General features: G+C 36.1%; 2 protein-coding genes across 10 annotated transcripts in view; one reads left to right on the top strand and one right to left on the bottom strand.

Moving 5' to 3' along the window:
* LOC100892914 (actin cytoskeleton-regulatory complex protein SLA1) overlaps positions 1 to 6,630 on the bottom strand; it is a 45,984-nt gene extending 39,354 nt beyond the window's left edge. For 6 of the 9 annotated variants that reach the window (XM_011678210.2, XM_011678219.2, XM_011678225.2 and 3 more), the window contains exons 1-3: positions 6,224 to 6,629; positions 5,416 to 5,469; positions 1,003 to 1,023 (exon numbers count right to left, since the gene is read on the bottom strand). In XM_011678210.2, coding sequence (XP_011676512.1) covers positions 1,003 to 1,023; positions 5,416 to 5,469; positions 6,224 to 6,391 — 243 coding nt within the window. In that variant the 5' untranslated portion in view covers positions 6,392 to 6,629. Of the gene's footprint in view, positions 1 to 1,002; positions 1,024 to 5,415; positions 5,470 to 6,223 lie in introns of all 9 variants that reach the window. The other 3 variants (XM_011678196.2, XM_011678214.2, XM_011678190.2) reach the window with 2 other exon arrangements.
* Positions 6,631 to 15,492: 8,862 nt separating this feature from the next.
* Positions 15,493 to 23,437, top strand: LOC115919530. The gene is made up of 5 exons (XM_030973598.1): positions 15,493 to 15,990; positions 16,682 to 16,815; positions 21,779 to 21,942; positions 22,528 to 22,551; positions 23,289 to 23,437. Exons 1-5 carry the CDS (start codon positions 15,712 to 15,714, stop codon positions 23,405 to 23,407), a joined length of 720 nt encoding a protein of 239 aa, XP_030829458.1. The 5' UTR covers positions 15,493 to 15,711; the 3' UTR covers positions 23,408 to 23,437.
* The last annotated feature ends 843 nt before the right edge of the window (positions 23,438 to 24,280 follow it).

Here is a 24,280-nt window from a genome sequence, read left to right as displayed (position 1 = left end):
TAAGGGAAATACCCTATTAGTACAGCCTATTATATTGTGCTATTAACAAGCATCCTTCCTTATCCAAAAGGGAAATAATAGCTATCAATATATCCTTAATACCGATGCACTCTCATTCTTGACAGCTCTTACTACATGTACAGTACGTGCCTGACACAGACATTTCAGAAACCTAGATTTTTATATTCACAATGAATTCATCAACTTTAAACACATAAATGCTGTAAATGTCTTCTAATTGGAATTAAAGTGGGCAAGAGTGATGATTATATTTGTAGACCCTAATATTATTAATTGTATCTTTGAATGTATACTTGTAAGCTTTATAAATGTGATAATTGTTTTATCATTGCTATTTATTTCCTGTGTTTGTATATAAAACTGAATGTAATTCAGCTCAATGGCTGCTATTTTAAGTATATTTAATAAACCATTCAATTTGATTCAATTCCACTATATTCAAAAGAACAAATAATTTATCAATCTAGTGCATAACCTCTATCAACACCCTTTCCTCCTATCATCCTTCACCCCCCCCCCCCTCACCTCCCCTTCTCACTTACATCTTGATATCATTCCTCTATTTCTATCCCTCTCTCTCTCCCCCTCTCTCCCCCTCTCTCTCCCTCTATCTCCCTCATTCTCTCTTCTTGTAACCTTACAATTAAACGATGTGACCTATTTCTTTTGGAGCATCAATACCTTGATCTTAGACGAACATTTACATGATTACAGATTATAATAAGCCTAAAGACGTCGAACTATGTTCTACTCTAAATACTTCCATTCTCATCTACAATCAACATTCCCCAATGTTGACACTTCTGGACTGACGTATTAATCAATAAATGAATAAGTAATGGATCACTCACATGATCACTAAATGGTGCTATGTAATAAATGGTTTATAGGTGAGGTATGGAATGTGAGGAATGCAATAGTTACAATGACAATTATGACGAGGCCTGGTAGGTTACTATGGGGTGAATGGAATGTGCTTACCTTTGGCATATTGGCTCCTGACTGCTTGACATACATGGAATAATGTGAGAAATGGCAACAGACAATTTCAAATGAGACAAGTTTGTTGACAAGAGTAATTAATGTTTGTAACTTAAAGGTATAGACCAGTTTTTGAAACGCCCCCCACTCAAACAATGAAATGGAAGCTATTATTACCAATCATGTGAAAGAATATGTTTTTACTAATAGTAATACGTGATGATACAAATTTTGCCTGGAAACCACCTACTAATTGATCATATCGATCCATCCTGGATAGATATCGCATAGTCCATATACATCTGTGTACAGTGCTTGTAACTTTACCAAGACTGGGCCAAATTTCTTATCATTTTGATGATTCCAGAACCTTGCAGTACAAAAAAAGCTGAATATCCAAGTGTATTATTAGCTAGATGATCAACCTTTTCTGATCAATTCTACAACGTTTCTTTCACAATGTAATCGCATGACCAGAACTGGTCTATACCTTTAAATGACCCAAGTGCATGCAGGCCAATTAAGTACTACGTGTACATGTACACATCGTAAGATTTGTGTACGTATAGTTATGACTCTTTAGCTTGGAATTTACGATCAATAGAATTTAGCATCAAATGTATGAGGAAGAAATCATTCAATCATATAGGACTACGAGTTGAACAAGGAAACGTGACATAAAATGAAAATGAAAATTCATCTTAAATATGGAATACAATATAGATTTGACATGAGTACATGAATCTGGACTAAATGTCTAAAGACTGATGTTAATAATGGGAAATAAATGCTATAACATCTTTACCTCATGCAAAGAAGCAGGTAGGAGATTCACAAATTACATGAAGGCTAAACAATTGTGTTGATACAAATTATACAGTTCAATTAGTCCTATGGAGTTCTGATGATTATCTACATGTACACTACATAACATTACAATACTAATTGTAATTCTACATCACAATAATATCACATTTCCATCAAAAAATATCTGTTAAATGTAGCTTTCAAAAGTATCATATATTATTTTTTTAACACTGGTACATCATGTGCATGTGACCTTATTCAATCGTCTTTGAGTTTGATGTAAAATATACTGAACTGCTGAATTAGATTAGATTCAACATCCAAGATGAAATCAAATTCATATGACGTGCGTTGCATAATAACTGCAAGTATCATCACAATATTACAATATATAAATTGCAAAAGGGCTAACTGTGTACAACACAATAAAGGATAAACTCATCAGGAAAAGGGGGGTCATGGGGTAAATTGAATTTTTCTTTTCACCAAGGGAACCAATCTAGAGCTAGTAGAAACATATAACCAAACCTGTACCTTCAACTCAGTTTTTAATCAAGCTGCATTGCATGCCTGACTGACCATAAATCAGGTTTAAATTGAACAACTGAATAATAATTCCATTAGTCCATTATCTATTGGCAAACGTTTCTGGAAGACAAGCAGCATCCAGACAGAAGTGTGATCAGGAATAAGTTACTAGTTCTGTATTGGCCTAGTGTAGTTGGTCCTGGCTTTGTAAAACATATTATCACTCAACAGAGATATGAAGCAATGAAGTATTTAAAATACTATTTTCCATATATATGTTTCTTTATGTACAGGTCACTTTCAAAAGAGTTCCAACGTGAGAACACTTTCCAAGGGAAAAACAAATGTTGGTCTTTACGGACAGGTGTATATATCACAGATGACTTTCAAACGGGTTCAGATAGGATACACTATTCATGGATTACAAATCTGCAGAGGTTTATGGACAGGTGGTCTTTCTATACAGGGGGTTACAAACAACACTTATACCAGGATTACATCCTTACTCCATTAACTTCACTGGCACAACATGCCTGTGTGGGTTGAGTGAGTTGATTCCCATAGTAATAACAGGGATCGTATGATACATACTGGTAAACCCAAGGCTCCGGCTTTTGGTATGCAAAGTAACAATGAAGGCAAATAGTCAAATTGAATCATTACCACTTATACACATCACTGCCTGTACTCGGATGAAGATTTAAAAATAGGATATTGTGCAATGTCAGGAATAAATGTAGTAAGCTAGTGTACATGTGAGTATTCTAAATTTGCAGTTAATTTCAGTGACAAATATTACATACAGTAAGAAGCAGGTTTCATTGCTTTTCTTAATCTGATCAATCTACTCTAGTCTGTTACATTCCCACATACTACATGTAGGCCTCACACTAAACTAAGGTCTACATATAGAGGCTAACCTACATGAAGTCTGGTACAATTAACAAAAAGATTATTCATACCCTTACCAAGTTTTGTATTTCTTAAAGTATATGAAAAATTGATTTGCCCTGATTTATGTTTCTTGAGAATGTGACATGTTAAAGCTTAAATCATTATGAGCAATAAAATAATCCCTCCATTTTCAATCCTTTACAACTGCAGAGGAATGTGCGGACATTTTAAATGCAAACAAACTGTTGATCTGCAGCCATGTCACATGTAGTTGTATCTCTTGGCAATGTTGCTTACAGAGTAAATACTACAAATACAAAGGAGGTATATATATATATACACATACACACATGTATTGTATGCAATGGAAGGGTCTGCTGTACAGCCCCTAATGGACAAGATACTCTACATGTATCCGTCAAGGTCCCATAAGCATGTACATTTACGGTGGGTGTAATTGAACAGGTCTACTGAACCATATCCACTAAGGAATCTTTGAATAGAACTACCCTACATACAGTTTGCAATAGCTCCTGTACATAAAGAATGGAGATTTGTACACAGGCTTCAGTAAGCACAAAAAACAAAACTTCTGAATAATCTGCAGAATAGAAGGTGACATCATCGAATCTAAATAATAAAGTCTGGGAGAGATTTCAGAAGAAGAACAGAGATTAGGGTACCTCCCAAAGCTCCCAGTGAATAGCTGAAAGCATGGATTTACATTTTATCTCTCACTCTTAATCTCTCACTCTTAATCTCTTTCATAAACAAAATTCTGTATAAGAATATGACAAGATTAAGACACAACTAGATTTGTCTCGTGTATGTACCTATGAAAGTAGCTGTACAGGACCAATAATTCTGCCAACAGATATAATACTCTCCAGTTTCAATTGCTTTCAAGATATAAACATGGCATGAAATTGAAAGTTCTACTCATTTTGCATATAATATCCATGTATCTTTTCAAAGTTCACTAAAACATCTGATGCCAACTTCATCGCCATCATGTTTATTCCAGTCATAAAGATGGTCATTACTAATTCATCTAAATTGTCACCTCTACACTGTACACTCTTTCCAAATTATCGCCTACACCCTTTTGCAAACTGACAGAGCGAGGTTGAATAATTTATGATGTAGGCATAAAAGCATAATGAAGCATTCTATTTCTGATATTCAGAGTCCACTAGAGCAAGCCTGGAGCATCTGTTCAAATGGCTGATAGCTAAAAGGCAATCTCCCTCTCTGTTAGATTACTCAACATAATTAAAGTTAATCTTGATTACTAATAGCATCTTTATGACCAGTTTGAAGATTGCACTTACGTCCAAATGACCCCCAAATATCTACAGATCTTTGAAGTTTACATGGAGAAGTCCCACTTTGTGCATTAATCACTGCCAACTAAATGATGCAAATGTTTTTATGCCTTTTGTTTGCCCTCTTGAAAAGACTAGTTCCACCTTTGTATCATGGAATATACCATCGGTGCATAATTGAATAATGATTACATCAATTGTCTCATCGAGTTTTACAGTTTTGTTCAAAGTGGCTTATTCTCACAACAAATTCTTACAGACAAAAATAAATAAAGACTATAGTATATTAATGAATGATATAAGTAACAAACTTGGTAGGAAATGTAAAATAGGGGTAATAGAAGCAAAGAATGATTAAAAAATCAAGGCAGCAGTTGTCTCGGCCAAGTAGAAAATATATGGTCTCACATGCACAATAAATAGCCTGTACATGTACACGTATTACTATTAGTTCTGCTCATTGCTTTCATTCTGTGTTCAACAGATCCATCTCATACAAATGATTCATTAGAGCTCTATTACTCCATCGCCTAATAATCACATCAATAACTTTTTTAATGCAAAACTTCCAAAAAGTATAAGTAGAAGGAAAGATGTTAAAGAAATTGTAAACATTTGCTTCTCACAAACACTTTAAGAAAACAAATCTTGAACAAATTATCCATATGTACTATGAAATAAGAAAAATGCTGACATGTCAGATAGATTGTGATACAGCACGTGTATTTCCATTTTCTAACTGTGAGGGGTTGCATTGTTTGTTATGCCTCATTTTCTTGGTTAACTGCCCTCAAAGTAAAGATATCAATCAAACTTAAAATAATTTATTAGAAATAAATGTAACGCAAAATAACCTTACCGTGTTTCTCCTTCCCTCTGGTACCAATCTTCCAATAAATTGCTCTTTGCTTTTCTGCACAATAAATGAGAAATAGAGCAATGTCATATTGATATATAGCATGACTTGCATGACAAACTGTGTTGTTTCCTTGCTATTTTGTTTACCATACACATGTAAAAGCAGTGCCATCCACAGTATTCATTAAAATCTGATGTTCTGGATGAATACCTAATATGACATTTGCATCATAAAACTTAAAAGTACCGGTACCACCCCAGCATTTTATACCCCTTCCCAATATCTTGTTCAGAAAATGACAGTAGTAAGCAATTCACCAATTTGGTTCGTGGTCCCAAAAGCTCATGGTTAAGCAGGCAGCACAAATGAAAATTTGAAAGTGACCAAGACATACATGTACTTTCTAATTTCTGTGGGGCCGCGGGTTTGGAGCCAAGGCCGCGCCATTGGAAAATAAGCTGACAAATTGAAATAAATATACATATAAAATATTGTATTGGTTAATTAAATCTAATATGAATTGGACATCTAGCCATGTTTATTTAGTGGGGGGCAATGTCTTGGGCCAGGCCCACTACTTATTTTAAAAAGCTTTGGCTGAACATGACCCAGCCCCCCCCCCCCCCCTAACATGACTAAGCCTACATAGCTCTTCCCCACCCCACCCCCTAGCTAGACTCATTCCAATGTAGAAAACCAACATATTCAACAATGTTTCAATTCTGTAATGGATAACATTTACTCGCACAGAACAGAACGTCATTCAAATTTCCAGCCTACGATTCTACGAGGAATACATGCTAATTACCTCTAAATACATTGAGGGCACGTATCCAAACGCGTTGTCCTCAACTTTTCTCGCACTCCACCACTCATCATTCGGTTTGTCAATAACGTAAAACTTGTCTCCTTTCTTGAAACTTAGAACGTCTTTTCGTTGCTTCACATAATCGAACTTGGCCTCGAACACTTCCATTTTTGTACAAGTCTGTCATGAAATATTCCTCAGTTAAAATTCACTGCTTCTCACAATCTTCCACTACTACAACCAAGCAACATTTTTTTCCATTTTTCACCAGGTATTGCAGGCGTCCGGTAACATCCTGGTTGCAACGAAGCCACACAACGCAATATTTACTATATATGCAGCTAGCTAGCCGCGAGCCTCGCCTGGTCTTGGTGTAAGCAGGTGGTGGTGATAGACGTAATGCTATACATAGAGTAGATCAATGTACGGTACAGATTTCTTCACAAATTGGTGGCAAAGCAAAATCGCGCGCGCCATCTGTCGGTATCTGTCGGGATATGTTTTGTTTTTTCTGTTTTGCAACCTCACCAGTCAAAAGATTATTTTATCACAAATTTGTATCGTAATGTTATAACAATCTTCTTCCCTAATTTTCTTGTTCGAAAGATACATCTGTTAATTCAAAATATTCTTATATTCAGGAATAGGGTTCAGGTAGGAACAGCGAAGCCAAGGGATTGTCCTACTCTGTTTACAGAGCGTACCAATAAATTATTGAGATGTGCCCTCTCAAAATGTCTCCCCATGCAAGTGAAAATATTTTGTTTTCATTTTATGAATGCCTCCGGTACAAACTAGTACTTGCAACTTCAAGTTGCCCGATCGAGGTATTTTGATTTTGAGAGTGACATAACTACACGGTATATTTTTCCCAAAAATAGAAAATAACTAGGTCCTAAGAGACTCTCACTTTATTCGTTGGGGTATATCGAAAATACACACTGTGACGGAGGGTTCGATTGCATTTCCAAACCTCAATCAAATGCAATTCATACTGAAAACGCTGTTTATCTAATCAAAGAAAAATTTTGATTGGCCTGAAAGGAACAGAAAATCAAAAACTCCCTAAAATATTTTGAAATAATTTCTTTAGAATTTGATTGTATTTTTGTTAAATATCTGTAGACTAGATTAAAATCCCTATACTCTAGGTCTTTGAAGCATTATAACAACTTCGATCTGGGCGGATCATGATGGACACATTAACTGACTATTCCTCTGCAGACCTATAACGAGCATGCTGACGAGGCTGTGCATTTTTCGTCCATTATTGGTCCTCGTTTGAGATACTCGCTCGATCCCTTCCCCTCTTCGTCTTGATAATTTCAAATCCCGACCTCGAATCATATGGCATATACCTCTTTTACCAAATGTGAAAATACTGACTTCATTGCGGGAGCCTGCATTTTTGTTAATGTAAAAACCACAAATGTGGCCCCCAATAATTGTTGTGAAATACCAAATTAGTATTTGGGTATAATGAGAAGTGTTCATTATAATATATTTTACAGATCACTCGGAGAGTTGAATGGCACAGACAGTCATCCATACAAGAGCGCCATCTTCATGCTGACAAAAAATTGCGTCACTGACAGATGTATAAAAAGCAAATCAAATAATGGTGAAATCAGAAAAATGATTATGTTCACTCTTCTCAGTTCCTCGTTTTTCCTTACTTCAAATCCTTGTGTTACTTTAAAAGGCCTTCATCTATAGCATTAATGGATTTGACTAAAAAATAACAACAAAATTTTCAACGGCTGGTTTCATATTATCTAATATTTCAACTAATAACTCAACTATCCCTTTATAAATATTAGGAGCATGTAGATATGAAAACAAATTAATGAATACCAGTACAGACAAAATTAAAACGCAGAAAGTGAAGGAAGAAGTAAAGGGAAAGTGGAAGCAAAACAATGAGGAGAAAGGGAAGGAACGTTGAGGGAGGGAGAGAGAGGGGAGAAGGAGAGATAAGGGGGAGAGAGTGGAGAGAGAGTGGTAGAGAGAAAGAGAGAGAGAGAGAGGGAGAGAGAATAAGAAAGAGTGAGAGGGAGGGTGAAAGAGAGAGAGAGAGAGAGAGAGAGAGAGAGGGGAACACCAACATAGAGCTGGTAGTACATGATACAAATTAAAAATGTCATTGAAAAGAGTTATTTTATCCAAGTTAGCGGAAATGCATTTCAAAGGAATCGAATTATTAAAAAGTAATTTAGATTTTTTTTTTTTTAAGTATTTAAAAAAGTAATTTCGAGGAAAAAATGCATTTCCACATTCATAGGCAGCAATCATCTTAAATACACTATTTTGTGTGTTCTAAAACTCTATCAATGTTTCCAATTATTTGAAATATAAAAATGAAAGAAAAGTGCATCGCTTGAAATTCAAGCAATTAACGATTATGCGGATCACATACATGATTGAAAGACAACATTGTAAGATGAAACAAAGAACATTCACTGAATTGTAGAATTTTAATTTTGAAGGCTTGCTTTAGGAACGCCCGTTTCAAATAAATACAAGTTACTGAAAGTACAATATATAAATTTGTTTCTTGCATCTAAAGAAAAATCTTTGTAAAAGTACAGTAGGCAAAGAAAAATTTAGAAGAAAATTAGGCATTGGATGGTATGTTAATGAGTAGATTGCGATACTGTCTCGAGCCCTCTGTGCTATATGGAGTGCCTACAGTGAGTCTGACATCATCTTAGAAAGCAGTTACAGTGTATTGGGATATGGAAATAGGAGCATTCATCTTGTTTAAAGACCCACTGACAAAACTGTCTAGTGGAGTAAACAATGTCATATTAAAAAAAACATATTGCATCTATAGTGTAAGGAGTGCAGCGACCAAATGCGAAAAATAATTGTATTACACAGTTCGCCGTATAGAGCACTTTTACACAATGAAGTCTCGTGTATAAGTCTCCATACCGTGAACCACAAGATACGGACGGTGTTCGAATTCCTGCCCCAACATTAATGTCCTTTGGTGAGACATAATTTGCCACAGCAATTTCTTATTAATGCTGAAAGTCAGGGTATTGCTGCGGAGGGCCACGAGAGCCCATTCAGACGCGTAGCCAGGGGGCGGTGGGGGCGGTCACCCCCCCCCCCCCCCCCAAAAAAAAAAAAAAAAAAAAAAAAAAACGCCGGCCAAAAAAAGAGAGAAAGAGAAGAAAAAAAAGTAAGAGGACGTAGGAAGAAAAACGGAAAAGGAGTCGAGAACGGTACAACGAATCGTCTTGTTTCTCTAATAATTTAATGAAACGTCAAAGCTTCCGCGCTTCGCGTGGAAAGGGGGAAACTGAGTTCAAATTAAGGATTAAGAGTCGAGAACGGAACAACGGAACAGTGATTCGCACTACCGCCCCCCCCCCCCTAAAATGAAATCCTGGCTACGCGCTTGAGCCAATTAGTAGTAGTAGTAGTAGTAGTAGTAGTAGTAGTAGTAGTAGTAGTAGTAGTAGTAGTTGTAGTAGTAGTAGCAGTAGCAGCACTAGTATCAGTAGTAGTAGTAGTTATCACTTATCAGTGAGCCCGCGAACTTTCTTATGTTTGTTAATGAGACGTCAGTGGGTTTATACCATCAGTCCCATTATTTGTTCGATTTCTCATTAGGTGAATCCCTTTCATCCTTGTATTGTTTCTATCGGAGGCAACTAAAATGTTGTTTCTAATCTAAAGGAATGTTTTCATCCTAATCAAAGGATATGACAATATTATAAAGTGGGTGTCAGTGAGAGACAGGGGCACAAAAAACCCTCGTCGTGGAGTTTACCCTTCTAAAACAAAGTGTTAAATACTCATCTCTTTATCTTTCTTGTTCTGAAAGAATAAAACGTACGCATATTCAAATCACAATATTATATAAGATACAAAATTAAAAGTTGATGGTAGTGATCGTATAGTACTATGAATGACTACGGACATGACATAGTTGTGAGGAACTTACAACTATGGCTATGAAATAAAGCCCTGCTGTAGAATGAAGGAATAAAACCCAGTACATCCAGTATTTGAATTCGGTTGTTACATCTGATAATGCCGACAAGGGTAAAATGAAATCCCCCAATTTACAAATATAATAATGGAAGGGATAATTGCAGACAGGCATTTCGAACGGGGTGTAACCTCCTGCCTTCTGGAAAGGGCCCCTCTCCCATGTCTAATCTATCTAAGGTTATCTACACATGTGATTAATGATATGGTTCTAACCAGAAGTGTCTTTTTAGAAAGAGGAGACGCGAGACCAGCATACCATTTTTCTTAATAAGATGTTGTTGTTTTTTAAATCGGAGGAAACAGAAACATAAATTTTAAGCGCTCGAGGTAAAGAGCTTACCAGAAATATATGTATATATATATATATATATATATATATATATGCATAAACGATTAAAGAACAGATGTATTGTTGTGTGTTTATTATAAGTTTTGGTTAGTAATTTTTAGTCAGTTAATGGTGCGCTTAGAAACATCCGTATTAAGCGCCTAATAAATTAATGTTGTGTACTATTATTATTATTCTATGTTAGAAACTGAGCGATTTAATAAAGTTATTGTTCAATTAGAATTATTAAAAAGTCTTAGCCCAATTAATCCTCTTTTGATTAAAAATGTAAATTTGATCTTTAAATCATCCTAACGACCAGTTATACTGTACTAACACATTCACGTATACAGTTTTGTGCAACACGAATTATCAATATTAAACTTTGGCGCCGTAACATTCCATATGATCCCTGTTTTTCTATTGTCTTCCCGAATTTCCATTGTCTGAAACTCGTTCGTACGGTGTTCGTAGCAGTTCGTAATGGCATTTGTGACCGAGGCAATAGCGTAACGTGGCTAAGCTTTACGTGCAAGTATTACTCTAGTATGAGACCTCTAGGAAGAACTGAGCCTGAATAGAGCGATCCATCCGTATTATTTTTAAGTATCTATCATGACAATTATGCATGTGTATATTTTTTGTATATAATGAAACCGAACCAAACCAAAATCAAAAACACAATTATCACATTTTTGATGATTTTTGATGATTTTTTACGAACTGATATCTTACACATTTCACGAAGCCTTGTTGCTAATAATTTAGCGATTCTAGTAGATTACATTCTTTCTCCAGACTGATTGGGTGAAAATGCCATGGCAACGGAATAGGTCCCTATCTCATCCAAGAAGAGCACTGCAATCGTAAAGAAGTGTGAGCAATTAATCACAATCACGTGCTCAAGTCGGGCGCACAATCGATGACGCATGCAAACAATTAAGGGGGAAAGGAGAGCTCGTAGTTTATGCATTTTTCCTATGTTTATATATTCCGTAATTCATATATTAACAGACAATACTTTTCTTTTATTTAAAACGTGCTCTTTTATTATACCCTGACTTAAAACACAAGCATACATCAATAGACAATTAATATCTTATCATATTAAAGAAATACCTCAAAATAAATAAAATTGTTTATACTATTATTTCGTATATCAACCAAAGCTATTCAAACTGACAATTGAGTAAATATTACTCCAGCTGTGGGTTGTCAATAACAGTGAGGGGACATGTCCTGCTACAGCACAATCATTCAGAACCTACTCAACAGTCTGAATATGACCATATGGATACAGCTCTGAGTCTTTGAGACCAGAGCTTCATGCTTACTGCAAAGCGGCCTCCACCTGATCACAGACGGTTCTTGAGAAGGTTGCTGCCAGGAGGGCGTGAGGACCAAACTTGGTTCGAGCCTCTCCGGAAAAGCTGGTTCTGTAATAAACTGTAATAAGCGTAGCTTTTGGCCTACTATGAAAAGGGACTACTAATACAAAATAAGGATGAAAGAGTAAGTTTAACTTCCATAACTTTATGGACCGAATTGCATTTTAAATCATATATTAATACTCAGGTGCTGCGATATCTTGTTACGGACGGGGGCGACTTTGAGAATCTTTGCGATTGCAATACCGGTTTTGGGATCTTCTACAATAATTTATAGCACTTAAGAACCTTAATAGTGTGTTGTAAATTTCCTCATTGTTATTTTATTGTTTGCATGTTTCATTTTTTCTGAGGAGGCGTTAAAATTCCAATATTCGGACAATAGAGTAAGATTGCCTTATCCAGTATATGTTTTGATTCACTCCTCAAAGTGTCAAAATTTAAGTCTAAAGTCTAAACTGGAAAGTTGATATTCTCCCCGCCTCCCCGTCGAAATTGTGCCCGTACGTCTATGAAACGAGTTTTGGTTAAAATCATCATCGTCACCATCGACGTTATCATCGTCATATTGATCATCTTTATGCGTAATGATTGGTTCAATGATTTCCAAAGGTTATCTCATTCTAGGAAATATTTTTGCCAGGTTTAAAGACCGAGGTGTACTTCATAGCATCGACATCATCAACGCTGTTATTGTCCTGTCAATCAGTTTTCTCATTCTTTACATATATCTTGTTCTTTTTCTTCAGGGTTTATGAACCGCTCTGTGATTCGTATCGTACGTATTTACGTCAGTCTCCCTTGATTTACCTTCCAGGCATATCATTGGTGTTCTCCAAATTCCATCATTTTGTCGCCTGAATAGATATCTCTACCATGCACACCACCTTCTCTCCGACCCATGCCCCTAATCATCACTTGATTGGATGAGGTGATGTGGACTGTGTCAGGGGTTGACCTGGGATGCATCCTAGGCAAGCTTTCACACTCTCTTACGTAACTCCATCACACCAGGGAGGTGAGTCTCCCCTCCCTGATCACATCGGGCAGCAAATGAAAACCAACTTAAGTCAGGTTCCGTTCCCACATGACTAGTTAAAACGCATTAGTAATCAACCAAACGAACGAATGGACGTGTTGTTGTCTTGTTTTATTTAATTTTGAAAATAAGATTAATAACATACTTGATAACATGACAAAATAATGTTGAACGAGTCGCCTGCTCAGCTCTGCCATTACAGCACCGTTCTACTACATACAAACATGCTCGCAAAGGCTTTCGACAACATCTGCCAAATCCAATTGTTATAGCCTTGTGCGTCACCTCTTTAAATCAAATACAGTAAGGTTTTGAAATTCACCTTAAATTGATTTCTGGAAATTCTTTGCGATCGTGTTCCAGTCGACAAAACGAACGAACAAAAACGAGCCGCCCCGGCAATTTTTTTTTAAATTAACGATGGATATAACAATTCCTATATTTAGATGTTAAATTAACACCATTTCATAAATCTTTTCAACATATGCCTATATCAATGCCTCGCCCTCCCCCCCCCCCCCCTTTCTCTCTCTTTCCTCATCTCTCTCCCTCTCTCTCTCTCTCTCTCTCTCTCTCTCTCTCTCTCTCTTTCCCATCTTATCTCTCTGTTTCCCTCCACCTCTTCATTTTCGCTTATCTCCCTCTACTATCACATTACTCTTTCTCTCTCTCTCTCTCTCTCTCTCTCCACCCTCTTGTTATTATTTTCTCCCTTTTTTCATTATTTACAGCCTATCTTTGAAAACGTGTAAAAAACAGTTTGCAGAGTTAAACAAGACAGTGTGTATTTGTGATATACCGGTGTACATTCATATATGTTTCATGCAGAGCCCTTGTGGAAGACCAGTGCTGTTTTAATCTTACTTTTATTTTACTTCCTGTTCATCAAACACCAATTCACGCCGTGAATGCTTCGCGCTCGCAATGTTGTACATTTCACCCCTCCCCCCCCCCCCCCCCCCCCCACTTTTGGAAAATCCTGAATTTGCCCCTTAATAAAACTCAAGAGATGAAGAAGAACAAAAGTAACGTAATCAACTACTACACACAGCAAACTAACGAACTTAATGTAAACGCAAAACACTTATTAACTTTTCCAAAGTAAAAATATATATAATATACACAACGGCATGCAGTCTGTGGTGAATGTGAGCTAAAATCATTTCACATCAATGTTGTTGATTCTCTGTATGTTTGTGGTTATATTGTTTTGTTTTATTTTGTTAGGTTTTTTTTTTTGGTAGAGCCGGTGACTTTTGAAGTTCAAGGTAAAAATGCGTGGATTTTAGTTATTATTAGCGTAACATCCGGTTCCCGAATGAAACGCTTTTAGTTTAAAGCAAAGCCTGTCTTCTGGTAATGAGATTGCAATCGTATGGCGCAGATCAATAATATTTGGTATTGTTTTTTTATGTAAGGTTGATTGGATCAGCGAAACAAATTTCAACTAAACGAAAACTTGCTGGAAATTTCGTTGACTGAAATACGTTACTAACAAGAGTGTTTAAGTGTCTCTATCCTAATCATTTTGCATGCAGTATTTACTATATCATCAAACTGTAGCATATATAAATTATAATGATGATAATAATAACTATAATAATAATAATAATAATAATAATAATAATAATAATAATAATAATAATAATAATAATAATAATAATAATAATAATAATAATAATAATAATAATAATAATAATAATAATAATAATAATAATAATAATAATAATAATAATAATAATAATGATAATAATAATAATAGTAATAATAATAATAAAAAGAATAATAATAATAATAATAATGAAATAATAATAATAGTAATAATAATAATAAAAAGAATTACAAAAATAATAAAAATAATGATAATGATAATAAGAATAACAGATTACAAGAACAACAACCAATGCTGCACGGGGGATTGCCCCAAAGAAATTTCAATTACCTGTATCAAGTGTTCTCATCATTGGTTGTTGTATTCTTGAACATTCAGCGAACGTTTTGTTTGATATTATGGGAATTCATTTTCCGTCATTAGGAGAGCCCAAGCCCTTTAATTCTCCGAAGCCACAAAAAGAGAAGCCAACACCATATGTTTACTATATCATACTTGTCATTCCGACTCATCTATTCTCAAATGCCACGCAGGAAAAAAACAATAAAACGCAATCGGCATCATGCTTATTCTAACCATAATGCTCCCTGACCATACCAGGGTTGATGATGATGTTGATTTGCATTCGAAGCAAACAGTCTTCCTACTATATTATCAGTAGTTTGGTTTACGATCTTCCACGACCTCAACAAGGCATGCCTAATTAACTAATTAAACTTTCAAGACGGAATGATTTGACGCGTGCACGTCAGATTGAGAACATCAAGGGAATAAATTAGTTGGATGCACAGGCGGAGAGGAGAGAGAAGGTAATCACTCTGAGCCTAGCTAGGTAGCTTCCACACGCTGAGAGAAGCCATAATGGTAATGTCTGACTCTGACGAGAGCGCGCATTCCTGAGACGCAACAAGTCAAGAAGTCATTATCAGAAACCAACTTGCAGCGAACGTGCGATCTCACCTTTCAGAGATAGCTAAGATTTAACTACCTAATCGTTCCATCTCTGTATAATAGCGCTTGTATCTCGGTAGGAGAGCCAATTTATTACGGTGGGGGTATCGAAGGCATCATAAGAAACACATCTGTAGATTTTCAACAAGCCACTCGCCGCTCGACATGGAGATCATATCACATACCTTGCCACGAAGTGCTCATGGAATCACGACGGACGACACCGTGATATGCCGAACATTCCCAAAACGGAGATCGTTGAACACGGCCAGGAGTTTTGATCGTCAATACTGCAATACTTCCCTGCCGCTGAGCTTGGAGAGCAGTTCGTCTTCGAGTCCCTTAGTGAAGAGAACGGAATCGACGAAATACAGCGATGGGCTGTTTCGTGGCTGCTTTTCAAAATTAAATCGAAGGAATATTGTCATGAGGAATCAACAACCGGTTAGTAAAAATATTTATAAGGGTTGATCATTTTATGATTGCAAAGAAATCATTACAATTATTTTCTGTTTTGGGGGATTTCACATCATTGATTTCTTTTTAGGCATTTGATTGTTTTAATTTGTATTGGTTTGGATTGTTTGTGTTGTATACTGTGAGTGCCCCCTCCCCCCCCCCCCCCCTGCTTTGCAATCTGCTATCTCGCTCAACTTGACTTCCAATAATGATGATTTGCGTCTCTCCGTCGCTTTCTCGCAATATTTCCTCGCCTGGGGGCCCAATTCTCTGGCAAACTGTCGACAAATTATGAACTATACGGACCCGGATTTTCGACGTCATTCTTCAGTCATCCTGTAAATAAATAAACAAGTATAAGGTTGCACGTATGTAATCTGACCTGTTTTTCGAAGGGGGGAGTAGGCACTTCTCGTCTCCTTCTTACATTCTAAATACATATTTTCCCATTTCATGACAATAATCGGGAGTGCCAGGAGTGTCAAGTCTGACAAACATGAGCGCTATACAAGAACCCACTATTATTATTATTATTATTATATGATCTAATGAAGGTAATAAATATTGATTTAATGGATTTGAATGGAAGTTATCATAAAAGACGGTTAAATACTAGAAAACAGGATAAATTTTGCTTTTTAATTTTTCAAACTCTGCCTTTGTTTCCCCCCCTCAGATGCGATCCTCCAGCTTCGATACGGAAGGGAAGCCATCCTCCCATCCCCAGAGTTACCGCATCAAGTCCCGGAGAGGGGCCGTAACCTCCGACCTATCTCCAGCTTCAAGCGATACATCTGTCGAAGAGAGCCAGTAAGTCAAAAGTTGAACTTCTGCTTGTCGTTTGCGTAATGGTATGGGTAAAGATCATGGCCAACAGGGTTAACACAACAGTTTGAAGAGGCCCGGTTTCTTGGATCTTGAAAATGCCCAACGAGCCCCCCCCCCCCCCCCTCCCACTTATGATGTCGAGATATGAGCCTGTACATCAATTTGTGCGTACATTGATAAGGCTATCATTTGTTGTGTAGGTTTAAAAGAAGTATTGGCATGTATGGAATTTTCTTCTGTCGTTGGTATATGGTTTCACCACGATTCTAGGTTTGAAGATGTTGATTAGCAAATCGTGATTCATTTTGGCTGTCCCCTGATTCTTATTCTATATTTCAAAAAATGTGAATATCAATGTTTTATGTATGCACGATATACGCATTGTTAACCTACTCATGAACTTATCATACTTATATAAGCAGTGTGAATTAATCTAAAAGCCACACATAAACCTCATCATCGACAGACAAATCTAAAAAGTACAAAGTACTAATAATCTTCGTCGTTTCCCAAATCCTTGTATTTTGCCACCCTTTATTACTGTTTTGTTTTGTTTATTTTTCGTTATTTTTTCGGGAAAGAATTCTCCAAAATGTTCTTATAAGGAAAATCAACAGTTTTTTGTATTGTGCTTTGGGACCTTTTCGTAGAGGCATTGTATATGGAGCAATAACTAAGTCGTGGTGGGTTACAGTCCCTCCCCCCCCCCCACACACACACACAAACTTCCCCCTTGATCGATTGGACTACTAGTGCTAAGTATCATATTATAAATAATGATGATGTTGATATTGGTGTCTGTTGCTCTGCCTTGTTAAGTATATGACAGTAAGGCCAGACTCATTAAAATCAAGTTAATATCAGACATACATGTTGACAGGTGTGTTTGGGAATAGTGGACGACTACAAATATGTCTGTCTGCTTATAAATCATGAAGCCAATACTTATTTACACCTCTGCACAACTCATGATTGACTGTAGAATATATATCAACACCACCGCTCTTGATAATTTGACATTTCAAGTAACAAGAATGCCGCATTTGTTCACATCGAATTGATGGGTTTGCGTGAAGTTATTCCCTTCTTCTTGGTTCTTTTCGGATTAAGAAAGGGGCCATCAATAATAAATCAAAATCATAAATGATATTCGATGCAAATGACTTTGACCCTATTTTAATACGGTTCGAGCATGTAGGGTACATGATTTGTGGTTTGGTCCGTAGTTCGAACGTTACCTCCTTGGTGAACGCGCGTTTGGAATTTTTCATGAGAATTCGAACTCAACCACTCCACCCCCCCCCCCCACCCCTGCCCCGTTTTCCCCCTTCTCTCTTTCTCTCTCTCCCTCTCCCTTTCGCTCAGCTCTCAGTCTTTCTTTCTTTATCTCTCTCTCTCTCGTTTTCCCTCCCTCGCCCACTCAGCCTCCACCTCTCTCTCTCTCCTTTCAAACTTTTGCGTTAAATTCTTTTTTTAAATTTTTTTATTGAAACTATTTCGATGTTTCGAATGTAAAATTAGCATCATATGATAAAATGCTGTTTATTTTATATACGGATTATTCAATATCATTTGCGATTGTCATATTTATAAGACTAATAGGCTGTAATGACATCACTTGTGTCAATACACGGTTCCACTAAATGTTTCCGTATCTTAATCGAATTCCGACACTTTTTAGTTATCAAACTATGCTACATGAGTAGCGGTCAGTAGAATGATGTTGTTGGAATATATTTTACCAGAAATGTTTTCCCCCAAAACGTTAGTCCCCCCCCCCCCCCCCCCCCCACCAAAAAAGGGCTGACTTCGAATCATCGGGCCGTTGGGTCCGGTCGGGTGATGGGTTACAAAACGGAAGATGACGCAACCTCGATTTGCCGTACGGTTTTCGCGAAGTGTCGGGTAAATTGGATCAGACCATAATAGATGAGAGGGGTTTATTTTACAAACATTACCCCAATATTTCGTGAATAAAAGGGCTTGTGTCCATAAAAGGGCGGGTAACGCGACGTAAGCGGAAACAATTTATGGAGGCAGAAGGTTGTTCAAAGTAACAAAACAAATAGACATAAACAGAAAGGAAAGGGAAATTGGCAAATCCGATTGTCGGGGCGTCGGAAACTGCTCCATGGTTAATTACACGACGAATGTCATAGTTATAAAACAAAGCGCTTTTAACCACAGATCAAAGCTTAAAAATCAAATAAATTAGCAATACCACCTTACGGTTAACAGCATTATTGATATAACACCTGTTAAAATACCATAAAAACCTAAAGTGCCATGAAAAGTCAAAGGTTGGATTGTATATGCGAGAACGATTTTGATCTTTTAGCTTGTTTACATTCGATCTTACTTATGTTCTATACGTTGTTAATCATTATGAATCTGCCAGCCTGCGAGGCACACTGAATTCTTTTTAACAGATGGTATGGAGTTGAACTCGATCATTCCAAATTTGGAATAAATATTTTGAATATTAATTATTCCGTATCATCTGTCACTGATGAGTAAATCTCATACACCGCTCAAACACTTGTATACGTACATAATGAACACATTAACATACACACATACTCAATCACAGTACACCAGTATCCACATCAACAGAATGATGTGGTAACATTCCGGAGACTCACAAAGTACTTCGGATAGGGAAATCAATATTTGACACGTTTGATGTTATTCGCTTATCCGTTTGTTTGTTAGTTTGCTTGTTACCCTTTCTCTCGCTATCCTTTTCTGTCTCACTCTTTCTCTATCTGTCTTTGTATCTTGCTCTCTCTCTCTCTCTCTCTCTCTCTCTCTCTCTTTCTCTTTCTCTTTCTCTTTATTTGTGCAAGTATAATAATGACATTGCCATGACGATGAACATCCTGTATCAACAAACAGTAAAGTCCACAAAACAGGATCATAGGAAATAACATGATAATGTTGTGGTGTACGTTTCTATTTTCATGACTGGTAACTAACAAAGGTAGTAAAATTGTTCATGTTTTGTTTATTTCCTCTTGGGAACAGTGATCAAATCTGCAATATTTATTTGTCAGATTCCGGCGCACGTTATTATTGTACACAAAGTACTTCCGTGAAGTCAATTTGTTTTTATTCTTTTTATTCGATTCGATGTGATTTTATGTTTTTTCTTTTATTAACTTCTTTTAGAGATCACATATCCATGCAATTTATCATGATGATAAAGAGCACTATTCATTCACCAGCAAACATGTATGGTATATAAGATGCCACCATTATTACTTGTATTATCATTATATAATAGATCCATCATTCACTCTTACGTTTTTGTTTAAAAAGACGTCCATAGCGGCATAGTGGTGCGGAGAAAAGGAAAGCTGGACAGCTCGAGATAACATGGCGTGAATGTAAGAATAATTATAGAAATAGAAAAGAAATATTTGAGTAAGAGGAAAGAATGGAGGGACCATCTTTTTTCAATACGATGTGATAACAATCAGGTGGGCCGTAATCCTTTCCAAGAACGGTCATATCAGAAATATGAAATGGCAAGGAGAGTAGGAAAAAAAATCAGGAGGAAAAATAATTAACGAAGCAACCTTGGCTCTCATTAGGTACAGGGAATGAACTTCCAATGCCATCGTACAGGAAGTAACATTGCCTGAGGACTTGTTTGAATACTTTATTATAGTCATGTGTTTTGTTTGTTGGTGTGTTTAATATTACTGTTATTGTTGATTTTGTTCGTTTTGAGATGGGTCCCTACATCATAAAGGGGAAAGGTAAAGTCTTTCCCCCGTTCAATATCCTTGTTAATTTGCATGTCATCCACCGGTTCTTGCATTTCAAGAACTGTGCCCTATGATGCCAATGCCCCCCCCCCCCTTCTCCGAGTCTGGGCTTTTGTTACGCTACTGGAAGATGTTCTCCTTCAGGAGGGAGACCCAGTTACCCCTTCCCTCACTTTACAACCATTTTCCTGTTCATTACGAGACACTCACGCACCCCCTCCCATTCCTGATTATGGGTGTTAAATATTAAATCTTCAACTCGATTCTTGTAGATTTTTATGAACGATTTGTGTTTCCAGATTATTACAGTGATGATGATACTTATTATTATTATTATTATTACTGCTACTATTAGTAATAGTAGTAATAGTAGTAGTAGTAGTAGTAGTAGTAGTAGTAGTAGTAGTAGTAGTGGTGGTGGTGGTAGTAGTAGTAGTAGTAGTAGTAGTAGTAGTAGTAGTAGTAGTAGTAGTAGTAGTAGTAGCAGTAATAGTAGTAGAAGTAGTAGTAGTAGTAGTAGTAGTAGTAGCAGTAATAGTAGTAGTATAGTAGTAGTAGTAGTAGTAGTAGTAGTAGTAGAAGTAGAAGTAGTAGTAGTAGTTGTAATAGTAGTAGTAGTAGTAGTAGTAGTAGTAGTAGTACTAGTGGTGGTGGTGGTAGTAGTAGTAGTATTAATAGTAGTAGTAGTAGTAGTAGTAGTAGTAGTAGTAGTAGTAGTAGTAGTAGTAGTAGTAGTAGTAGTGTTAGTAATAGTAGTAGAAGTAGTAGTAGTAGTAGTAATATTAGTAGTAGTAGTAGTAGTAGTAGTAGTAGTAGTAGTAGTAGTAGTAGTCGTAGTAGTAGTAGTAGTAGTAGTAGTATAGTAGTAATAGTAGTAGAAGTAGTAGTAGTAGTAGTAGTAGTAGTGCCATTAACATCATCTTCATTTCTTTACCATTCTTATTAGTATTGTTCTTATTATGGTTATTATCATTATCCTAATTATTATCATTATCATTACACCTAGTGATCACCAAGACTGTAAATCGAAGGTGACCGAGATGGTGACAACCTCAGCTCCATGTTAACGTCAGATGACACTAATCAACCCAAGGAGACCGAATTCAGCATACGAAACATATACAAGCAACCATTCTTATCATTATTATTATCATTTCTATTACTATCATTATCAGTGATCACCAAGACTGCACATCGAAGGTGACTGAGATGGTGACAACCTCAGCTCCATGTTCACCTCAGATGACACTAATCAACCCAAGGAGACCGAAGTCAGCACACGAAGCAGACATGAGTAATCACTTTCATAGCGTGTCCGAGGTTGGCCCTACGCTAGCATGTGAGTTTTATAAATGTGTTAGTATTTATGAAACGTTTATTTTGTAATGGGATGTATTCATAAAATGCTGAATATATTGGTATTACATGAGAAGAAAAAAATAAAAAAACTGGAATGAAAATAAATAAACAATATGTGAACAATGATGATAATGATAATGTTTACTCTTGTGGAATAACCATACCATAACCAACTGAATTGCTTGCAGTATTATTTGATACAATCATAGAAATGATATTGGGCCTAACAAATCAGACAATCGGATTTTTTTTCTTACTGATATTGATACAACCAGATTGTTTGTATTGATATTGATCAATGAGTTCGATCTTCATCCATTGTATTTAATTAGAGTAAAAATGTCTACGTTGTATATTGTTAGTAATTTATGACTGGCTGGGATGATGTACTCCCAGGAATGGGAAAAAAAATTGTAAATATAGTTCATGTTTCTTAAAGATGTCTGTTTTACCATATGTAGATGTTCATATCAATGAGCTATTAACGACTCAATTAAGAGAGGATAACGAAAATGGTGATATTTTATCGTTTTATTTAATTTCCTTTTTTTTTCTCCTTCTATAGCCTTTGCTGCCGTGCACCTTCAAGGTAATATATTTAATAAACAGATAATAAATGAAAAAATAAATGAATAATGATCATTAAAGACATTGTTTAACAATATTTCCAGTTTTACCTATTTGAGATGCATGGCCCTACGTGTTATCAGTGTCTGTGATATGGTGTAATATTGAAGCCCTAAAAGAAAATGCGCTTCAAAAGTATCATGAAGTGCTTCACTAAAGTAAACATCTTTGAGCGACCGGTTTTACCGTACTCATTTCCCTAATAGACTGTAGTGATATAAAACCGTTTGGAAAACGTTTTTTTTTTTTTTTTAATTTCTAATTCCAATCATAAATATCTTAATAATCAGACAGGCGATCGGCTTGTAAAAGTCATGGGATTCCTGAATATATAATTGCAGCATGAGCTAAATCCAGGATTTTCTTTTAGAATCTGAGACAAAGATACTTAATCCCTTTAAGTAATATAAAAAGTAATAAATATCGACAATGGCGAGTATTGAAAGTCACTAAAAATTTAGAAATCCCGCTAACTAATTCATAAATTTTCTGAAGTAATATTTATCATGACTGGAAGCGGAGATCATGGGCATGTTACTTCAGTCACGTATTTGTATAACTCAGTATAAGCCACGTACTAAATGTGAATGAATATAGCTTTTTGTTTCTTTTTCTTTACATTTTTACACATCAAATACGGTCAAGTATTTTTTTTATAAAAGTGACGATTTTTCTTTATAATGGCATTGTTTCCAAAAGATTTCATAGAGGCTAGTGCTCAGGGGCTTGATACCGATTCTACAAGTGAACAAGGTAACAAATTGCTTATATATCTTTCAAGTTTCCTACACTTCGGTGTCACGTTAATTGAGGTTTAATAATTTTCATGCACCAACATTAATTGATTGCTCTCAATTAGAGCTCATGCTGGCAACGATTCTTTTGGAATAAAAGAACAACGACAAAAGGTTGAATTCTAACGGCATTTGAAAGACAATACTTATTTAGAACTTCCTTCAAAACAAAAGGGTTTGAAAATGGCTTTTTGTGGGAATGTAACGACCATTAGTTGTCGAATCGACATAAGTGATTGCAATAACCGAAGTAATAGTCTTATTTTCAGACCCTTGTACCGAATGGTCGTACGTTTTGTGCTGCACAAAGATTCAATTAGTATAATTTTGTCCATTACAAGTAGTGGGTTATTGATGTAGACAAAATGATCATGTACCTGTTACAGCTCATTTTATGTTTTTTTTATGAACGGGTTTCCTTGCACAATACTAGGACACTGCTAACGTTTAAATTTCACAGATATGACATACATGACATATTCATAATTCCTACAAAGTTCTACAGAGTTTGATGTTGGCTCCGAAAGGGACATGGTATTCTTAAGCTAAAAACTTTAAAGAATAGATGCTTGGAGCGAGAATTCTCGAAAACAAAGTGTACTTATCACCCATGAAAAAAGAAAAGTTACTCGCATACGTTCCAAAATAACAAATTACTGTGCATGTTGGTCAGGTTACAGTCAAATTAAAATGAGACACAGATCGAAAGTTTAATGAAATAAATTTCAGCTGTTTATACTTTTTTTTCCAGACAATGCAATACAGGCCCAATTATCACTAAATCCTTTTATTATTTTGTACATGTACGTTTGTCTTTTAGGACTCATAGTCATACTAAAAACAAATCCCTAAATTTTCAATAAAATGAAACAATATGGAAATATCGCTGTATTATGG

The sequence above is a fragment of the Strongylocentrotus purpuratus genome, unplaced genomic scaffold (genome assembly GCF_000002235.5).
Source record: "Strongylocentrotus purpuratus isolate Spur 01 unplaced genomic scaffold, Spur_5.0 spur5_scaffold_6, whole genome shotgun sequence".
Taxonomy (NCBI): domain Eukaryota; kingdom Metazoa; phylum Echinodermata; class Echinoidea; order Camarodonta; family Strongylocentrotidae; genus Strongylocentrotus; species Strongylocentrotus purpuratus.
This window is presented reverse-complemented; position numbering and strand designations above follow the sequence as displayed.

Excerpts from the sequence above, each read along its gene's own strand:
- LOC115919530 (XM_030973598.1), top strand. The coding sequence starts at position 15,712 with ATGGAGATCATATCACATACCTTGCCACGAAGTGCTCATGGAATCACG. Across the intron at positions 16,816-21,778 it reads ACATCTGTCGAAGAGAGCCA|TGATCACCAAGACTGCACAT; the intron begins GTAAGTCAAAAG and ends TATCATTATCAG. Across the intron at positions 21,943-22,527 it reads GGTTGGCCCTACGCTAGCAT|CCTTTGCTGCCGTGCACCTT; the intron begins GTGAGTTTTATA and ends CTCCTTCTATAG.